The sequence below is a fragment of the Quercus lobata genome, chromosome 2 (assembly GCF_001633185.2).
Source record: "Quercus lobata isolate SW786 chromosome 2, ValleyOak3.0 Primary Assembly, whole genome shotgun sequence".
Classification (NCBI taxonomy): Eukaryota; Viridiplantae; Streptophyta; class Magnoliopsida; order Fagales; family Fagaceae; genus Quercus; species Quercus lobata.
In genome coordinates this window covers 73,564,377-73,587,342 of record NC_044905.1, presented here as the reverse complement: position 1 = coordinate 73,587,342, position 22,966 = coordinate 73,564,377, and the positions used below count along the sequence as shown (strand labels likewise).

The following is a 22,966-nucleotide window of genomic DNA, read 5'->3' as shown; positions in this document are numbered from 1 at the left end:
TGTGATTATGCTAATATATTATATTTCTTAAATTTTCAAATTTAGTTTGAAATCACCCAAATGTATAGAGTAATAATATAAGTTACTAAAAATTTTAATAGAGAGTAGTCATTGGCATCGAGAAAAGATAGCTACTATGTGCAATCATGACTTCTAGAATCCGAATTTTATTATTTAACTAGGAGAATTTCCATGTAATGCACATATTAATTAAAAAATATTTTACTAATATCACACTATCTTAATTATTTTGAATCACATTACACTAATAATTAGTGAGTTATTTGAAACTTTAATAGAGTTTTACCTAAAGTAAACTAACTATCTCAATAATTAGTGAGCCACAAGTAAAAGGCACATTAATTTAATTTTGTGGCATGTAACACATACGTATATTGAGTTACTTTTTGCAAAAATGGTGTCTAGTGCGTAAGTTTTAATATACTAAAACAATAATTATGATATACAATGAAAATGATTATAATAAATATCTTGTTTTATTTTTTATAGTTACTTGAAATTTTTTATAATAAATGATAGAGGAAGTAAAATATTAAATTTTTAAAAATTAGATAATAAACTTTTACGCAGAGTAAACTATCCTAAGTTCATAACCATGGTTCTCAAAATCAGAGTCAAATCGTACAATCCTACTAGATTAAAACGACTAGGATCACCTATTTTTTAGGATTGCATGTAGGATCAATGGGATTGTGTAGGATCTGTAGGATTGCACTAATCCTACAATCCTAAATGATCTTACTAAAAATCCAAATTTGCTTGGGGTTGGCTTAAAAAACAATAGCCCAATTAACCCAATGATAGAAACAACCCAATAGGTCCTAGACAATGAAGAAATGTGAAAAATGTGAAGTAAAAATAAAAAATAAAAAATAAAAAACCTCATGAAATAGATAATGATGACGATGATTATGATTATGATGGTGTCTATGATAAGAATCTTAGAGTGGATGATTAAATCTTCACTTCACCCTCATTTCACATTGTTTTTGGATTTTATATTATAATTAGGTAGTTGTCATTTGCAAACTTACTTTGGATTTTGAACTTGGAACTTAGAAACTTTAAAAACATTTTCCAATTGTGTTGATACTTGATAGTTATTTTGACACTTGGTTACTTGTTAAACATTTTGGATACATTGTGCAAAAAATTAAGTGTATTTGTTTCATTAGTGTATGCCGCAATAATTGATGGTATGGATGTGACATCATACTTCTGCAAATATTTTTTTTTTTAATGAATGAATTCATAATTTGTAAAGAAATGTTATGTCCACAACATTTTCACAACACTTTCACAACAAATCTTAAGTGGTAAGTTGTTATTAATTGTTATAAGTGTACAAAAAAATAATTTAAGTTGTGGATTTAAATTAGAACTAATAACAATTTACCACCTATAATTTGTTATGAAAGTATTGTAAAAATGTTGTGGATATAGAACTTTTTAAATTTATGTGATTATTTAACATAAAAATCCACCACCAATGTGTTTTTTCTTTTTCTTTTTTCTCCAAAAAAAGTAGTAATTTACGATCCAATCTTACGATCTATGATCCATTGATCTACCATGATCTTACATAGAATCCTGACTCTAACAACCTTGATTAAGATAGTTTATCAAAAGTTAATAGTGAAATGATGATATGATTACTTTGTACATATGATATTATTTGATATCAAATACCTTCTCCTCTCTTTTTTTAAGTTGGGTATTATATGCTTTTACTTTTTACTACATAAATGTTACTAATTCATGGCCTTTATGAATGGAGAATAAAAAATAAAAAATCAAGATCCGGTGATGAGACAAGGGTACAACAGAAGCTACCCTTCCACATGGAATTGGGCATTATATGTTTTTACTTTTTACTGCATATATACTACCAATCCATGGTCTTTATGAATGGAGAATAAAAAAATATATATCAAGATCCGGTGATGAGGCAAGGGTACCACAAAAGCTACCCTTTCACTTAAAAGGTTAACCACAATGAAAGCAAGGAACCCGGTGATGAGGCAAGGGTACCACAGAAGCTACCCTTTCACCTAAAAGGTTAACCACAATGAAAGCAAGGAAGTTGATGCCGCTGGGCTTTATTCCTTTTCTGATGGCTTTATATATATATATATATATATATATAGTCCAGCCAAATTTGCAACAAACACACAAGCCCACCTCTACCCTAATCCAAGAGTTTCTACGCTTGTAACACATGCGAAATTTGCTTTGTTGTTGTCCAACATGGACAGCAAGGGAGTAGCAGATTCTCCGCAGAAACCCAACGTTGCCAGTTCTGTACAGCTTCCCAGCCATGCATCAATGTGTCACAAGGTTCAATATTGCATCAACCCTCCCAGAAATTGGGTCCTTCGCAGCCAAACCTTAGTTCTTTGCAGCCAAACCTTAGTTCTTCGCAGCAACCCATGCCATTGGGTTCTTTGAAGCAATCCAGCCTGGTCAGCAAGGTGGAACCCAGTACTATGCACCAAGACCGAAGCCTTAAAATGTCCAATGACAATGTGCTGGTGAGTCATATTCTGGGAACCCATAATCCACATGGCCAAGAAGTTTATGCCAAACCACTTCTCGGCCTTGTCGCAAAAATTCTTAGTCTTGGGCCTCATTGCGATCTCAGTCCTGACACCCCCATTATAACGGTATAATACTGTACTTTTTAAGATATGGTTCTCGTTTACATCCTGCTTGATGGAGGAAATGTGTATGTAATTTAATTGAATTGAAGGCATCCAGTCATAGCGTTTTATCTTATTTAATTTGTTTTCATTTTCTAATTACTGCTTGTATTTTTTTGCAGGATGCTCCCTTGCTTGAGAAGCTCCAAACTGCTAAAAAGGTTACAACAAATCACTAATATAGAATTGAATGATGTTAGAAATATTACAAGTTTTACTATAAAAATTTTATAACCTAATGTGCCAATTTTAAGTACAAGACAAAAAAAAAAAAAAAATTATAAAATCTATTATTACTAAGTTATTGATGTGTACACTAATGACCAATCAAATTCATTATCACATTAGTTTAAAACTTTTTATAATAATATTAGATGTAGTTTTAATATTGTTTTACAAGATTTTCATGCTGCATATTATATAATGCAATTATTTCTCAAAGATATCCAATAATCAATTATGTTAGAAAAATGGATTATGTTATGCAGGTGGTTGGCTAACTTTAAGCCAAAATAAAAGAGAAATGATATGTCTACAACATTTTTACAAAATAAAAATGGGACTTACAATTGCTTTGAGGTTGGTCAGAGTTGGATTGTATTTTTCTCTATGAAAGAATAACGACAAGTTGTCACTTGTACAATTTAAGGAGTGACAGAGAAATTGACTCATATAATACCGACTTAAACATTGGTGGTGAAAGTAACTAAAAATGCATGATCCCCCACCTTGAAAATGTTACAAGCATTTTGAGGTTTGTGTTAGTATAATATGTACCTTATTTATTGCATACATTACTGATTGAGTTAAAATCAAGAACAATCAACATTGTCTTTGATTTTAGTCTCAATGAAGGATCATTTGTCCCTAGGGGCGGAGACATGAATTTTTGTTTTGGGGGAGGGGGGAGGGGCAAATTGTGACACTAATATATTAGACAAGACACATACATACACACACATACCAAACACATAAAATTGTAATATTTTCTATCAAAATTATGTTTGTTTTAAATTTTATACCAAAGTGAGTAAAAAATATTTTAATTGAACTAATAAAATTTTCAAAAACATAAATAATCCAAAACTTGGAGCAACATGTTTGGAGCTATTTTCTTCTAACCCATTATGTGGCAAATAATGAGACATTTTATGGGTAGTTTTAGTCGCAAGACTTTTTTAATGATTCAATAACTTATTTAATCGCCACATAATAGATTGAAAAGATAGATCTAAAAATGGTTGGTGCAAATCTTTATAAAAAAAATAAAATAAATAACAGATATAAAAACACATTTTACAATAAAAAATGAAATTAAGAAAAATAAAGTACTGTCTCAAAAAATATTAGACCATTTTTTTTATGAGCATCATTGGACTAACTCAAACATTTGGGGGGGGACTCTTATTTTGTTGTCCAATTCTTATATTTGTTTTCATTTTCTTATTACTACATGTATTTTTTTTCAGGATGCTACCTTGCTTGAGACACTGTTGTATACGATCGACCAAACTACTAATAAGGTTACAACAAATCCCTATTACAAAATTGAATAATGCTAGAAATATTATAAGTTTTACTGTAAAAATCTTACAACCTAATGTGCCAATTTTAAGTGCAAGATAAATAATAATAATTTATAAAAAAATATTATTACTATGATGTTGATGTGTAAACTAATGACAAATCATATCCATTTTAGGTTTAATGTTGTTTTACAAGATTTTCATGCCGCAAATTATATAACACTATTATTTCTCAAAAAATCCAATAACAATTATGTTAGAAAAATGGATTTTGTTAAGCAGGTAGTTGGCTAACTTTGAGCCAAAATAAAAAAGGTACTCGCAAGTTGTTTGAGGTAGGTCTGAGTTGGATTGTATTCTTCTCTGTGAATGAATAACTTCAAGTTGTCACTTGTTCAAGTTAAGGAGTGACTGAGAAATTGACTCATATAATTCTTACTGAAATATTGGGGAAAGTAGCTAAAAATGAATAATCCACCACCTTGGAAATTTTATAAACATTTTGTGGGTTGTGTTAGTATAATATGTGTCATATTTATTGAATATATTATTGATTGAGTTAAAATCAAGAACAATCAACACTGTCATTGATTTTAGTCTCAATCAAGGATCATTTGTCTCAAGTGGCGGAGTTAGGAATTTTTGTTTGGGGGGCCGAGTTGTGACATTAATATATTGGTCAAGATATACACATTTTTTTTTTTATTTGATAAGTTATATATATACACAGCTACCAAAAAAAAAAAAAAATTTAAAAATCATAGTATTTTCTATCAAAATTATGTTTGTTTCAAATTGTATACCAAAGTGAGTAAAAATATTTCAATTAAACTAATGAAATTTTCAAAAATATAAATGATATAAAACCTGGAGCAACAAGTTTTGCTCCAAACAAGTTCGAAGCTATGTTATTCTGACCCATTATATAACAACTAAAGAGACATTTCATTAGTAGTTTTAGTTACAAGAGTTTTTTTCAATGACTCAGTGAATTGTTTAATCGCCACATAATAAGTTGAAAAGATAGATCCAAACATGCTTGGTGCCAAGCTTTATAAAAAAATATAACAAAATTAAGAGTGCATTTTATAATAATTAAAAAAAAAAACGAAATTGAGAAAAATATAGTATTGTCTCAATAACTATTAGATCAATTAATTTTTTTAAGAACATCATTGGACTAACTCAAATAATTTGGGGGGGGGGGGGACTCTTATTTTTTTAGTCCAACTCTTATATTTGTTTTTATTTTCTAATTACTGCTTGTATTTTTTTTGCAGGATGTTCCATTGCTTGAGAAGCTTGAAATTGCTAAAAAGGTTACAACAAATCACTATTACAAAATTGAATGAAATATTACAAGTTTTATTATAAAAATGTTATGACCTAATGTACCAATCTTAAGTTCAAGATAAAAAAATAATTTATAAAATCTATTATTACTATGTTGTTGATATATGACAAATCATATTCATTAGTACAATAGTTTGTAACTTTTTATAATAATATTAGATGTAGTTTTAATATTGTTTTACAAGATTTTAAATCCACATATTATATAACATATTATATAACGCAATTATTTCTTAAAAAATCCAATAATCAATTGTGTTTGAAAAATGGATTTAGTTAAGCAGGTGGTTGGCTAACTTTGAGCCAAAATAAAAATGAGATTTACAAGTCATTTGAGGTTGGTCTGAGTTGGATTGTATTCTTCTTTGTGAAAGAATAACGTCAAGTTGTCACTTGTTCAAGTTAAGAAGTGACTGATAAATTGACTCATATAATGCCTAGTTAAACATTGGTGAAAGCAGCTAAAAATGCATGATCCCCCACCTTTTAAATGTTATAAACTTTTTGAGGGTTGTGTAAGTATAATATTTACCACATATATTATTGATTGAGTTAAAATCAAGAACAATTGACCTTGTCTTTGATTTTAGTCTCTATGAAGGTTCATTTGTCCCCAGGGGCAGAGTTAGGAATTTTTATTTGGGGGGCAAATTTGTGACACTAATATTTTAGTCAACACACACACACACAAACAAATGCATACATACATACATACATATAAATATATATATATATATACACACACATACTTTTTTATTTGATAAGTTATATACATACACACCAAACAAAAAAATCATAGAATTTTCTATCAAAATTATGTTTGTTTTAAATTTTATACTTAAGTGAGTAAAAAATATTTTAATTCAACTAATAAAATTTTCAAAAATATAAGTGATCCAAAACTTGGAGCAAAAAGTTTGGCTCCAAACATGTTTCTAGCTATTTTATTCTAACCCATTATGTGGCAACTAAAAAAACATTCTATGGATAGTTTTAGTCACAAGATTTTTTTTTAATGAGTCAATAACTTGTTTAATGGCAACATAAAAGGTTGAAAAGATAGATCAAAGCATGCTTGTTGCCAAGTTTTTTTATTTTAAATTTAATGGATACAAGAAAACATTTTACAATAAAAAATAAAATTAAGTATTGTTTCAATCACTATTAGACCAATTTTTTTTTAAGAGCATTATTGGACTAACTCAAATATTGGGAGTTGGGGGGACTCTTATTTTTGCTTTCCAACTCTTATATATATATTTTTTTCATTTTCTAATTTTTGCTTGTATTTTTATACAGGATGCTGCCTTACTCGAGACACAGTTGTCTACGATCAACCAAATTACTAATAAGGTTACAACAAATCACTATTACAAAATTAAATGATGTTAGAAATATTATAAGTTTTACTATAAAAACCTGACAACCTGATTTGCGAATTTTAAGTACAAGTCAAAAAAATAATTTATGAAATCTATTATTACTATGTTGTTGATGTGTACGCTAATGACTAAATCATATTCATTAGCTCATTAGTTTGTAACTTTTTTGTAATAATATTATATGTAGTTCTAATATTGTTTTACAAGATTTTCATGCTGCATATATAAGATATTATATAACACAATTATTTCTCAAAAAAAATCCAATAATCAATTATGTTGGAAAATTGGATTTTTTTTTAAAGCCAATGGTTGGCTAAATTTGAGACAAAATAAAAATGGGACTTGCTAGACCTTTGAGGTTGGTCTGAGTTAAATCGTATTCTTCTATATCAAAGAATAGCATCAAGTTGTCACTTGTTCAAGTTAAAGAGTGGCTGAGAAATTGACTCACATAACGCCACTTAAACATTGATGAAAGTAGCTAAATATGCAAGATCCCCCACCCTAGAAATGTTATAAACATTTTGTGGGTAGTGTTAGTATGATATATATGACATATTTATCGCATATGTTCTTGATTAAGTTAAAATCAAGAACAATCAATATTGTCTTTGATTTTAGTCTCATTTAAGGATCATTTTTCCCGAGGATTGGAGTTGGAAATTTTTGCTTGCGGGGGCAAGCTATGACACTAATATATTAGTCAGACACACACGCGCGCACGCACACGTGCACACACACACTTTTTTATTTGATAAGTTATATATATATATATATATATATCTACATACATACATACATACATACATACCCAAAAAAAAATGTATTTTCTATCAATATTTATTTCAAATTGTATAGCAAAGTAAGTAAAAAATGTTCCAATTGAACTAATGAAATTTTCAAAAACATTATGATCCAAAACTTGGGGCAACCAGTTTGGCTCCAAAACATATTTAGAGCTATCTTATACGAACCTATTATGTGGCAACTAAAGAAAAATGTCATCAGCAGTTTAGTCACAAAATTTTTTTTACTAAGTCAATGACCTATTTAATTGCCACATAAGAGGTTGAAAATAGGGATGGCAATTTTGCTCTGCCATGCTTAACCTGCCCCTCCCCGCTTCGCTTCGCACGGGTTTTTCCTGCCCTGCAAAGGTGGTGGGGCAGGGGTGGGGCAAGATTTTAACCCCGCACCACAAGACGAGACAGGGATGGGTTTAGACTTTTTAGATCCACCCTGCCCCGCCCCTTCATGTCTCCACCCCGCCCTACATTGTTAAGGATTATAATTGTAAATTTTTAATACCCTAAAATTCTACTATTTAAACAAACATATCAATATTAGATTATTTTATTCTACCCAATATGGTTCTTTGCCATTATTTTGTTATGTGTTATACTATGAGTTTTTTTTTTTTTTTTTTTTTTTTTTTTTTTTTTTTTTTTTATTGTCTTGTTAAACACTTGAATATATTATTCTTCTTTTCTTTTTCTTTTTTTTCTAAAAACTGATTTGATTTGATGGGATAAATTTAGTTATAATTTCAAGTATATTTTTATTAATGAAATAGGTTTCATTAAAAAAAAATTATACTAGTTATAGGGCAAATTAACAAAAAGTGGAGTTTTACGGGTTGGGCGGGGCTTCACGGGGCCCCAAGGGGTGGGAATGGGGCAAGACAAAACTATGCAGGGCGAGGACAAAGACCCCATCCTTTGGCCCCGCCCCGCCCCATTGCCATCCCTTGTTGAAAAGATAGATTCAAACATGCTTGGTGCAAAACTTTATAAAAAATTTAACAAATATAAGAGCACATTTTACAATAAAAAATGAAATTGAGAAAAATAAAGTACTGTCCCGATAAATATTAGACCAATTATATTTTTTTAAGAGCATCATTGGACTAACTCAAATATTTTGGGTGGTCAACTCTTAGTTTTGTAGGCCAACTCTTATATATGTATTCATTTTCTAATTACTGCATGTATTTTTTTACAGGAAGCTGCCTTGCTTGAGACGCTGTTGTATACAATCGACCAAACTGCTAATAAGGTTACAACAAATCACTATTGCAAATTTAAATGATACTAGAAATATTATAAGTTTTACTAAAAAAATTCTTACAACCTAAATTTTAAGTAAAAGACAAAAAAAAAATTATAAAATCTATTATTATTATGTTGTTGATGTGTACATTAATAACAAATCATATTCATTAGCACATTAGTTTGAAAATTTTTGTAATTATATTTGATGTTGTTTTAATATTGTTTTACAAGATTTTAATGATGCATATTATATAACGCAATTATTTCTCAAAAAATCCAATAATCAATTATGTTAGAAAAATGGATTTAATTAAGCAGGAGGTTGGCTAACTTTGAGTCAAAATAAAAATGGGACTTGCAAATCATTTGAGGTTGGTCTGAGTTGGATTGTATTCTTCCCTTTGAAAGAATGATGTCAAGTTGTCACTTGTTCAAGTTAAGGAGTGACTGAGAAATTAACTCATATAATGCCTTACTTAAACGTTGGTGAAAGTAGCTAAAAATGAATGATCACTCACGTTGGAAATGGTATAAACATTTTGTGTATTATATTAGTATAATATGTGTCATATTTATCACATATATTCTTGATTGAGTCAAAATCAAGAAAAATTAACATTGTCTTTGATTTTAGTCTCAGTCAGGGATCATTTATCTCCAGTGGTGAAATCAAGAATTATTTTTTGGAAGGGGGGGAATCAACTTGTGACACTAATATATTAGCTATTCAACACACACACACACACAAAATCGTAGTATTTTCTATCAAAATTATGTTTGTTTCTAAATTTTTGCTAAAGTGAGTAAAACACATTTTAATTGAACTAATGAAATTTTCAAAAATATAAATAATCCAAATCTTGGAACAACAAGTTTGGCTCCAAACATGTTTGGAACTATCTTATTCTAATACTTATGCGGCAACTAAAGAAACATTTCATGGGTATTTTCAGTCACAAAATTTTTTTTAATGAGTCAATGACTTGTTTAATCACCACATAATAGGTTGAAAAGATAAATCCAAACATGCTTGGTGCCAAGCTTTATAAAAAAATTAACAAATAAAAGAGAACATTTTATAATAAAAATGAAATTGAAAAAAATAAAGTACTATCTCGATAAGTATTAGACCAAATTTTTTTAATAGCTCATTGGACTAACTCAAATATTTGAGAGGGGGATTGGGGGGGGGGGGGGGGAAGTCTTATTTTTGTACACTAACTCTTATATATGTTTTCATTTTCTGATTACTGCTTGTATTATTTTGCAGGATGTTGCCTTGCTTGAGAGGCTGTTGAATACAATCGACCAAACTGCTAAAAAGGTTACTACAAATCACTATTACAAAATTGAATTATACTAGAAATATTATAAATTTTACTATAAAAATCTTACAAACTAATGCACCAATATTAAGTACAAGACAAAAAAAAAAATTAAATTAAAATCTATTATTACTAATGACAAATTATATTCATTAGCACACTAGTTTGTAACTTTTTGTAATAATATTAGATGTATTTTTAATATTGTTTTACAAGATTTTCATGCTGCATATTATATAACTTATTATATAGCGCAATTATTTCTCAAAAAATCCAATAATCTAAGTTAGAAAAATGTATTTTTTTAAGCCAGTGGTTGGCTAACTTTGAGCCGACATTAAAATGGGACTTGCAAAATCTTTTGAGGTTGATCTGAGTTCGATTGTATTCTTTTTTGTGAAAGAATAATGTCAAGTTAAGGAGTGATTGAGAAATTGACTCATACAATGCCTACTTAAACATTGATGATGGTGAAAGTAGCTAAAAATCCATGATCCCCCACCTTGGAAATGTTATAAACATTTTCTGGGTTGTGTTAGTATAATTTGTGCCATATTTATCGCATATATTCTTGATTGAGTTGAAATCAAGAGCAATCAACATTGTCTTTGATTTTAGTCTCAATCAAGGATCATTTGTCCCCAAGGGCAGAGTTAGAAATTTTTGTTTGGGGGACCGAGTTGTGACACAAATATATTAGTCAACACACACACACACACACACACACACTTCTTTATTTGATAAGTTCTATATACACACACCCAAAAAAAATCACAATATTTTCTTTCAAAATTATGTTTGTTTCAAATTGTATATGAAGGAGAGTAAAAAATATTTCAATTGAAATTAAAAAAAATTCAAAAACAGAAATGATCCAAAACTTGGAGCACCAAGTTTGGCTCTAAACATGTCTAACCCATTATGTGGCAACTAAAGAGACATTTTATTGGTAGTTTTAGTCACAAGATTTTTTTTTTAATGAGTCAATGACTTATTTAATCGCCATATAATGGTTGAAAAGATAGATCCAAACCTATTTGGCTCCAAGCTTCATAAAAAATTTAAAAGCTATAAGAGCACATTTTACAATAAAAACCAAAATTGAAGAAAATTAAGCACTATCTCGATAACTATTAGACCAGTTATTTTTTTGTAAGAGCATCATTGGACTAAGTTAAATATTTTTTTTGGGGGGGGGGGGGGGGTCAACTCTTATTTTTGTAGGCCAACTCTAATATTTGTTTTCATTTTCTAATAATAGCTTGTATTTGTTTTTTGCAGGATGCTCCCTTGCTTAAGACGTTGCTTTATATGATCGACCAAATTTCTAATGAGGTTACAACAAATCACTATTATTAATTTAATGATGCTAGAAATATTATATGTTTTACTATAAAAACCTTACAATCTAATGTTCCAATTTTAAGTACAAGAAAAATAATAATTTATAAAATCTATTATTACTATGTTGTTGATGTGTACACTAATGATAAATCATATTCATTATCACATTAGTTTGTAACTTTTTTAATAATATTAGGTGTAGTTTTAATATTGTTTTACAAGATTTTCATGCTGCATATTATATAACATATTATAACACAATTTTTTCTCAAAAAATCCAATAATCAATTATCTTAGAAAAATGGATTTGTTAAGTGGGTGGTTGGCTAATTTTGAGCCAAAATGGGACTTGCAAGTCCTCTAAGGTAGGTCTGAGTTGGATTGTATTCTTCTCTATTAGAGAATAACATCAAGTTTTCACTTATTCAAGTTAAGGAGTGATTGAGAAATTGACTCATATAATGTCTACTTAAATATTGGTGAAAGTAGCTGAATGTTCAAATAGTGTGTAAAACACCTTGAACGATTAGACCCCCAAATAACAAATTACCAATTCAAGCTTTTTATCAAACAATGTATGTGCGGAATATAAACATAAGCTTAAAACAGAATTGATAAATAATCTAAACCAAATAAAATCACAACCATAGCAGAAATTAAATGGCAAAGATTAAGGAAAGAGAAATGCAAACACAAAGAAAACACAGCGATATGTTATCGAAAAGGAAACCGAAATCCTCAGTGTAAAACCTCTCCACTACCCTCCAAGCGATCAATAATCCACTAGAGAATGAAGTTGGGATACATGAACAACAGAAAACCCTCCAAGCCTAATCTACCCAGTGTACCTAAGCCCTCCAAACTTCTTGCTCCAATGAGGTTACGCTGAACCTTTGTCTTCTCTAGCTTACCGGATTCCGCTATAGCCCATAGCATCAACCAATATCAATTGGTCGCTTCCTAACTGCTTCCCAAGCACCAAATAGCCTTCTCACAAATATGGGTATGGTAAGAAAAGGATTTGACTATATGTACCTCTCAAGGATGTAACAATAGAGAGGGTAAGAGTAAAGGAATTTTGGAGAATCAAAGGATGAAGATTGTGGATGAGTCAATCTTATTTTTCTCTAGGGTTTCTTTTTCAAAATTCTCTCTAGAAGCTCTCTACATTTCGTGGGTATAAGGGTCTATATATAGTAGGGTGTGTATGGAATGCGAAGAGTCAGTTTTGTAACAAACAAGGTGTTTTGGCGACTTGGCTTCGTGACTTGACTGAGTCGCAAGTCCGAGTCGCGAGCTAACTGCCTGGCCAAACTGGAATATTTGTCCTGTAGTGCAACAATTGGCGTGACCCTTCAACTCCCCTGCATGCCTCACACGTGTGCCAGCTTTGGCAACTTGCAAGTTGCGAGCCAGTCGCGAGATTCAATCACGAGGCCCTGCTGAGTGCACACTCTTGAGCTTTTTTCTTCACACTCTCTCTCACACTACCCTTACATGATTCCCACCTAAATACAGGGTTTCTAAATGCTGAATTACAAGCAAATTTGATACGGAATAAAGCCAACAATATGGTTGATTAAATTCAACCTTACAGTAGCTTAAAATGCATAATCCCCCACCTTGGAAATGTTATAAACATTTTGAGGGTTGTGTTTGTGTAATATGTGTCATAGTTACCGCATATATTCTTGATTGAGTTAAAATCAAGAACAATCGACATTGTCTTTGATTTTTGTCTCAATCACGAATCATTTGTTCCTAGAGGTGGAGCCAGGAATTTTTGTTTGGAATGGTTGAGTTGTGACACTAATATATTAGTCAAGACACACACGAGCGCACAAATGCACACACACACACACACTTATTTTTCTTTTTCTTTTTATTTTTTTTGAGAAAAAAAAATCTTACTATTTTCTATTAAAATTTTGTTTGTATCAAATTGCATACCAAAGTGGGTAAAAAATATTTTAATTGAACTTATAAAATTTTCAAAAACATAAATGATCAAGTTTGGCTCCAAACATGTTTAGATCTATCTTATTCTAACCCTTTATGTGGCAACTAAAAAGATATTTCATGGATAGTTTTAGTCACAAGAATTTTTTTTATTGCGTCAGTGACTTGTTTCATCGCCACATAATAGGTTGAAAAGATAGGTCCAAACATGCTTGGTGCCAAGCTTTATAAAGAAATTTACATATATAATAGCACACTAATTCTTTAATTACTTTATAATAAATTATTACAATTCACATAATATGACTAAATTATATTTTTAAAGTCATTCAAACTAATTCTTAAAATTTAAAAATAAATCAACTAAAAAAATTAAAATTAGAGTAATAAAATAAACTTGTATAGATGGTGGGTCAAGTTAGGTAAAGGTGGTTGGTAAAAAAAAAACTATCATCCCAAATCCAACTCAACCTAAAACTAAAAATAAATTTCTAACCCAACCTAACCACCCAACCCCAGAAATCAACTAAAAACTTCGGGTTGGGTTAGCTTAAGTCAGTTTGGATGGGTAGGTGAGTTGGATACACACTCCTAACAAGCACCCACACATCCTCACATGCCACTAGGGAGTTTAGAAGCTGCCTCCATCTACCACCACGTGTCACATGTCTCTCCCACATGCTCACCCATGACAACATACTCCATGTGCCTTCATGCGTGATACACATTCCTTCACCCGATCTACCATGTTTCACCATTGGGCTCTGCCAAGTCAGCCCTAATGAGTTTAGTGAATATTGTCATGTCAATTTCACATTAGACTACCACATCACGAAAGCCACATCACCTAACATGTTTCACCATACCAGTTCCTCCTACCATGTCAACAAGGTTGATGTCATACTAATGTCAGCAACATTCATGTGTTGACCCAATCTAACGAACTCCAATCTAACCCAACCCAGACACATTTGATTCGTCGTTTAGGTTAGTTTTGATCCATGAACCCAATTCGACCCAATTCTTTGACTTTAGCTAATATGCCTTTGAAAAAAAATGGTAACACATTTTTTTCCCAAGGCTCAATAAAATTAAGTTAAGCATCCTATCACCATCAAGTTGGATGGACCCACCAACTACTTGGTCCTAAAATATGGTAGTTAGGGGTGTACAAACCAACTTGTCAATCTGCAAAACCGACCCTATCCAACCCAACATGTTGAGTTGGGTTGGTTTTTAGGGGTTGGTGGGTTGGGTTGGATTTTTTTTTTTTTTTTTTTTTTAACGATGGTTCAGGTTAGGTATAGGTCAATAGATTCACAAATCCGCCTAATCCAATCCAATACACCTATATTTAATATATGTTTAAAAAATATATTATATAATTTTATTATTTACTCTTTTGTTTCTTAACTGAGTTGGGATAGCTAGAACTATATGATATTCTACTAAGTATAAAATAATAAAACTAGTTTATGTTTATTTTGTTTCTCAGCTGAGTTGATTTGAACTTTGAAGCATTAATAAAGTAGTATGTGACTTTGTGTTGGTTTGATGATATGCTCAAGTTTATTAGATTATAAATTTGCTCTTATTTGTGTTGATATTGTTTTAATGCTCAATTAAAAATAGTAAATAATAAAAAACTAAACCATGAGTCCAACCCAATTTAGGTGAGTTGGACCCCTATGATGGGTTGGGTTATGTTGGGTTAAAATGAATTGACCCCTTGCAAATTAATTAATTACCCAAGTTAATTAATTAGGTTCAATTACATGCAATAGTGTGGCAGCACAAACAAATCACTAATTATATTAAATGCAGTGGAAAATAAATTTTACACAGGTGATTTGTTTACAAATGGGGAAAACTACCGAGGCAAAACCCCACCGGGTGATTTTAAGGTCACCACTCCCAAGAATCCACTATTATCAATCACAAGCGGTTACAAGTATAAAAAATCTTACCAAACCCTTTGGCCTATCCCGAAATATCAACCTACAGTTGAACCTTACCCCAATACGTAATTGGACTTGTATTGTAGTGGCAATCTTTCTGTTCAATGCACAAATTCCAGTACGTGACTAACCAATGATGCACGGATCCCAGTACGTGACTAACTCCAGCAACTTGAAGAGGTTGTTGGTTGCAAAATTCTTCAATTCATTAACAATGAAGATCAGGAAGCTCCTTAGTTACAAAAATCTTGGTGTAAAGACGCAATAGCTTCTTTTAGAGACAACAAGACACTAGGTCACTTTCTGCATGCGCGACAGCCTTTAAAATAATTCTTATATATATCTAGGATTGTGAGAAAAGAAACCCTATACAAATATACAAGCATGGGCCGAAAATCAGATCTAGAATTTCTAATTTTGTAAGTCTCGAATGAAACAACTTCTGTCGAGCTTCTGTCGAGTTTCAACATTAAATCTCGATAGAAAGGATTCTGTCGAGCTTTAATAAACAGCTCTTTTTTACTTGTTTCTTGGTCAAATCTTCATGGCTTTAATACTTGACTTGAACTCTTATTTCTTAAAGTATTAAACTCATCATAGATCTACCCAATTATAAGTAAAATGCATTTTATTAAAGGATTAGCCAATTACATAAAATATGTCCCTAACAGGTTAGGTTTTATTTTTATTTTTTTTAACCTGATCATGGTGGGTCGGATTGAAAAATCCCTCAACCCGACCCATTAACACACTCCTAATGGCAGTATTTCTCAAAGGCAGAAAAAATGAAATGTGGTAGTATGTCATCAGTTCCATGTCAGAGCCGAAGCCTAAGCCAAAAGACATATCTAATGATTTGGAAAAGTGGGAGAGCATCTACTACAAGATTCTCTCTTGATTTATCAACACTTTTGTTCCTTTAATCAATAGTCTTCTCCCACATCTTGGAAAGCAAAGGCCGCTTGGGACTTTATGGCTAATCGTTACAATTGCGCTCATGATTCAACATTGAAATTTCAAAATGAGTCCATACTCTATTTGATGCGCCAAGGACCAATCCAATCTACTTTTTAGTATTACTCGCAAAAATTTTCTATATGGGACCAAGTGTCAAGACCAACATCCGTTCATGGATTTTATGATGTCTTTGTGAAGATTTAGCCCAGGTCCATTTGGATTGAGGGGAGTAGAGTAGAGTAGAATTGGCGCAAAATAGTTCAAACTTTTAGGACAATCTATAATTTAACATGGTATCAAAGCACAAGAACCTAAATTCAATCTTTGTCTCTTCCACTCTACCTCCTATTTAAATTCCCACATGTTGGGTTTCACCTATTAAAAGGTAGTTTCAGCCTACACGTGAAAGGAGAGTGTTAGAACTTAGAATTATGTGGTTAAATAATTAAATTTATCATATCCTAATAAATTAAATTTTTGCTACAATCGGTAATTTAACACAAAATAAGCCTAAATCACCGCCCCAGGGATGTTTACCCCACCATTATAATCAACTAGTAAGTTACCAGTGCGAGGCACAGATAATATTGTAATGTTTTATATAAGATGGTTTTGGAAAATGTTGTATATATAATATACCATAATTGTCATAGAATTTTATTAGTAATGAGTTTATATTAAAAAACAACAACAATTATAAATTGCACACACATATCCATTATAATTATTTAATTAAAGTAGTGAGAGAGAGAAAAAAAAAAAAAAAAACAACAACAACAACAACTTTGAAAGAATATTATAGAATAAAATTTAATATAGAATGTGTCTTTCTCCTTAATTCTAAAACAAAATACGCATTCCTAACATCACAGTCAATCACATCATTTACAAAACCCACAAATCCATAATGTCCTTCCTTAACATCAAAATCGTAATTACTATTGTCACTTAAGATAAAATGCAAGCCCCCCTTCCTTGGTTATTCCCAATGCATATGGATTAATATTAGATTAAACAACAATATTAGAGTTATGTAGATGTCGTAGAAAGATTGAAAGTAAATGACATTAGTTTTTGTTTATATGTATTTGACATGAGATTGCATGAAGGGCTATGGATAGATATATATAAAGAGGTAAAAGTGTCAGCGGTGAAAATGGTGAATTAAAATGCAAAGATTTTTTTTGTGTATATGTGAGGGATGAAAAGTCTTGAAACATTAAATCAAATGATACAAAGAATATTTATTTTTTAATTAGAAAAGTCTTGAAATATTGAACCAAATGAAACAAAATTCAATATTTAATTTGTTCTTATTACTAATGTAGCACTTGAGAATATTCCAATTCTTTTTGCATAGAATTTGCCACTTAGCAATACCTCATACTTTCCCATGTGAGGTCTCTTCTTTTATATATATATATATATATATATATATATATTGATTGATTGGGTAATTTCTTTCATAGTCACATTCTACCATATCAAGATGTTAACAAGCTCGCTAAATTCATTTTAACTAAACACAAACCCATAAGTCCATAAGGGCTTCTTGAATCTACAAAGAAATTTAGAATCCAGCAAAATTAAAGAATATCTCAATTTTTTGAAAGCAATTTATTTATTTTCATTTTACAAATTCCAAGCCTATATTAAAAATTGCATAGAACTTAATTTTTTTTTTCTTGTTAAAATATTCCTAAACACATCTTAGTATGCATTACTATAATAGGACTCTAATTTCACTAAGAAACCCTTAATAATAAAATTTAAAAAAAAAAAAACCTTAAAATCTAGAAAGTAAAATCCTATATCCTAAATACGATGATTTTTTTTTTCCTCCTTAGATAGTGTTTTTGTTCACTATGTTATTTCTCCAGACCAGTGTGTAAGTTCACCTTGCACCTGGTTTGAGTTGTTGCAATCTTCCCTATAAATACATTGTCCCGCATTCATTCTGTTGACCTTTTGTCTTCATTTTTGGATATAAGAGTCCAAAATGTCTATCAAAGAGTAAAACACAGTTTTATATGCTAGGTACATGAATTGTTAAGTTTCTTTTGGTGTAGGAAATCATCTTATCTTGGGAGATAAACGCTTAGGAAACTCAAAGCATCATTGTGAGAGATGAAATTTGACTTAAGGACATAATGTAAAATACTAACCATGATCAAAAATGATCTTTCTCTCTTATTTTCTTCTTAGACTGTAAGTTTCATGTGTTAATTTAATTATTATAAGTTAGAACAATTTACATTTTTGTTGTTGTTTTGTTTACCAAATCACAAATAATAAATACTTGCATTGTATTGTATTGTACCCACTAACTTCAACATTAACAATTTGAAATATATAATATGTGAATTTTCAGCTAGCTTACATGGCTTCGAGTGGCACGAAAGAACATATAACGACAGTCACAATATTTAACATGCTAGCAAACTATAAATGGGGTGATAAGTTGGTACTGACGCTCTTCGCTTTTGCTTGGAACTATGGACAATTCGATGCTCAAACTGAGCACGGTGCACCATTGAAACCCAAGCTCAATATACTTAAAGATCTAATCGGGACGGCATTGGAAGTAACCCATTGTGTCATTGAGTTTAATGAACTACCATCCAAGTATATCACAATGGAGGTACCAGCATTATCCTCTGCCATGGACCAGATTCCAAGTGCTGCCTATTGGACTGTCAGGAGTATCGTGGGCTGCACATATCAAATTGTTAGCTTCACTAGCAAGCGCTACGAGTATGTTTTCCTGTCCAATATCCCAACTTGTAATTCTCATGTAAATCTTTCATTTAGATACAATGTGGCATTTATATGTAAAGTTTATTAAACATTTCTTGAAATTTATATACACTTTTTTTTATTAAAAAAAAAAATTATCTAAATTGTTTTACAAGTAGCGTAAATTTTAAGCATATAAAAATGTTCATAAGGCGTTTAACTTTAACACTGCAAAAAATGGCTATTGATTGCAGGTTTGCGTTATCCACCACAGAAGCATGGGAGCCATCCACCCGGGCTCTCAAGCTCAAAACCATACTTGAAGATCTTAGGAAGAAGATGAAAGAGTGCATTCAATACATTGGTAAGCCAGTTTTATGTTGTGTTGCAAACCATATTTGTATACGCAATGAAATAAAAATGAATACATAAACTTGACATACATGTGAAAACGATGTTGCATAATCTATTACATAAGATACCACCATGTATACGCTGAAATCCTCCTATTCAATGCAGAGAAGATGAGGGATATTGAGTCTTATCAAATGCTTGTCGATCTCTTTAAAATAAACCAAATTGACAACATGAAGGCTCTCAAGGCCCTGATTTGCCCTAGGGATGATGTGCAGGTGCTTGTTGATGGTAACACCAAGAAAAGGGTCGGCAATCTTCTAACACATATCATTATCATTACTAAAGCAAAATTACCGATATAACCATTTAAGTTGTGATAGTATAATTAGTTACCTGATTATCTATATATAACTGTTTCAATTTGGGAAACCCAGGTTAACCTCGATGTTCTTAGGAAGAAGAATGTGCTATTGCTCATTTCAAGTCTACATATCTCTGAAGATGAGCTAATGATTCTTAATCTAATTTATAACGAGTCTAGGGTCCTTGAAATGAGATCTCAGAGTCCGTATGAGATTGTGTGGATTCCCATTGTGGACCAGTTAACTGATGTCAGACAAAGGTATTTTGAGTTGCTGCGGGCTCAAATGACATGGTACTCAGTGTACCACCCTTCCATAATATCCACGGCATCCGTCAAGATCATCAGGGAGGAGTGGCACTTCAAGGACAAGCCTATCCTTGTAGTCCTAGACCATCAAGGGAGAGTGGTGTCCCCCAATGCAATTCACATGATGTGGATTTGGGGAAGCCATGCTTTCCCTTTCACTACCTTGAGAGAAGAAGATCTTTGGAGAGAAGAGGCTTGGAGGCTAGAGCTGCTGGTGGATGGCATTGATGCAACCATATTGAACTGGGTAATTATATATGTGTGTGTTTGTGCACAAATACACTCTCTAAGAAAAAAATGTTATAATAATTATGAAATAATTAAATTAACTATTTCTTAACAGTTTAATTTTTTTGGATAATAAGGATTTATCGTAGTAATTCACATTTCCCTCTTTTTCATTGAACAGATTAAAGAAAGAAAATACATTTTCGTGTATGGAGGGGATGACATGGAGTGGATTCGGAAATTTACAAAGGAAGCAAAAGCAGTTGCAGCGACTGCACGCATACCCTTAGAGATGGTGTATGTAGGAAAAGCCACAAAAAAGGAGCAAGTGAAGCGAGTGATAGCGAACATTGTACAGGAAAAACTCAGTTACTGCTGGCAAGACCCAGCCATGATATGGTTCTTTTGGATGCGGCTTGAGAGCATGCTGTTCTCAAAGTTTCAGCTAGGCAAGGATGAGGAACACGACCTTATGATGCAACAAATCAAGAGGGTGCTTAGCTTTGACAGAGAAGGCACATGGGCAGTGCTTAGCAGAGGGTCTAGTGTGTTGGTTAATGAGCATGGAAACATTCTCTGGTCTGCCTTGTTTGAGCATGATCAATGGAAAGAAAATGTGCCACTGCAGGGTTTTGACGCTGCTTTTCAAACCTATGTTGCCACGCTTCGTGGTAATTCTCACCCTTGTTGCCGCTTTGAGTTCTCTCACAATGCTGGAAAAAACCCAGAAAGCATGAAGTGTCCTGAGTGCCACCACTACATGGAGAAATACACCACTTTCCTCTGCTGCCACGATGAAGGCATTGTTCCAAGCTTACTTGCACTAAGTACTACCAATACTTAAACCCACTAGCATTTTCCTTAATGAATATAGCAGCTATATGCTTATGTTGCTGGTTCTAAATAAGAGAACAATGTAAATAAATAAATAAATAAAAAATATATATATATATATATATATATAATAATGTGCGTTTTATTTATTTATTAATTTATTTTCTTCTTTCATCTTATATGTGTAAAAGAATTGAGAGTGAGATGTCCTCTCAATTGCCACTTTCTACTGCTTATGTATCCAATTTGAAGGAATAAATAAAAACTATATGTGTGTTGTAATAATCTTCTATGATTATATATATATATATATATATATATATATTATACAAGATAAAAATTCTACTCTAACTTAATCTAAGTATATATATGCGTGAAACTCTTTCATAAAGGCTTGAATTCTAACATTTGCTCGCCACACCCCACAAGCACTTATATTAGTGAATAATAATACTATTTCAAAGAAGTTTGTTGAGTGTTTAATATGCATGATAAATTGAGAAAGCACCAAAACCATTTTGTTCCTTTCAAATCTAACTTTTGTCTTGATTGATATTATATTATGGACATGGATTTCCTCCAAACATGTTTGGAGGAAATGCTGCAAACAGGGACAGCTGTCAGTTAAATAGAAAGACACTTAAGCTTGGAGGCATGTGCAACACACATGACCCATTTTAAGTGAAGAGCTGTTAACCTAACGCTAACAGCGTTAGCCAAACAGTCACACCTCTCACCCATAGCAACAGTCACACCTCTCTCTCATCTCCTCCATAGAGCTTCCCCTCTCTCAACCTCCGGCCACCTCTGTTTTTCTTCAACAACCTCAGATCGGCAAGGGCATCCACTTTCTCAATCTAACCCAGACGGCACACAGCCAAGCCAAGCCCCTCTCATCCTCCTCCACCTCCGTTTTTCTCAAAACCCTAGACCGGCAAAAACTAAAGGATATATCAACTTGAACAAAATATCTCTCTATCTTCCTTTCTTTCTATCAAGAAAGTCAAATTTATCAGAACACCACCCAACACATAGACTTATAATACAAGTAGAGAAAGGAGCAAACTTGTGTCTGTTTCTGGCTTTTTTTTATCTCTTTGGAGCTAATTCAAATTCACCAAATAAAATCAATATTAAAATTTACCCAAAAAAAAAAAAGTGAGCTTGAATTCATAAAAATCTCCAATCTTTCAATGGACTCCGATTTCTGGACCTCTTGTCTCGCCACTGCCAAGCGCCAATACACGCTTCAGCACCACCATCAGAGCTCCCACTTAGGTGAGTACCTCCATATCCGATCTGGGTTTTTTTTTTTTTTTTTTAAAGCTTTGGTTTTTTGGATTTCTCATTTTTCAATGTTTTTTGTTTTGTTTTGTTGGGGTTAGATTTAGATCGGTTGGGCATCGATGATTTTAAGCTGGAGGACAAGGTCCGACTCGATTTCCCATGTCTGTATTGCTACGATTCCTTACTGGTCTGGGGTTTTGAGAAAAATAGAGGTGGAGGAGGATGAGAGGGGCTTGCCTTGGTTGTGTGCCATCTGGGTTAGATTGAGAGAGTAGA

At 31.9% G+C, this 22,966-nt stretch overlaps 1 protein-coding gene across 1 annotated transcript; it reads left to right on the top strand.

Moving 5' to 3' along the window:
* Nucleotides 1-2,215: 2,215 nt before the first annotated feature.
* On the top strand, nt 2,216-21,523 carry LOC115976542 (protein SIEVE ELEMENT OCCLUSION B-like). The gene is made up of 13 exons (XM_031097868.1): nt 2,216-2,684; nt 2,843-2,881; nt 4,190-4,243; nt 5,527-5,565; nt 6,899-6,952; nt 8,986-9,039; nt 10,306-10,359; nt 11,642-11,695; nt 18,950-19,332; nt 19,569-19,678; nt 19,834-19,976; nt 20,106-20,588; nt 20,751-21,523. Exons 1-13 carry the CDS (start codon nt 2,451-2,453, stop codon nt 21,411-21,413), a joined length of 2,364 nt encoding a protein of 787 aa, XP_030953728.1. The 5' UTR covers nt 2,216-2,450; the 3' UTR covers nt 21,414-21,523.
* Nucleotides 21,524-22,966: the final 1,443 nt, after the last annotated feature.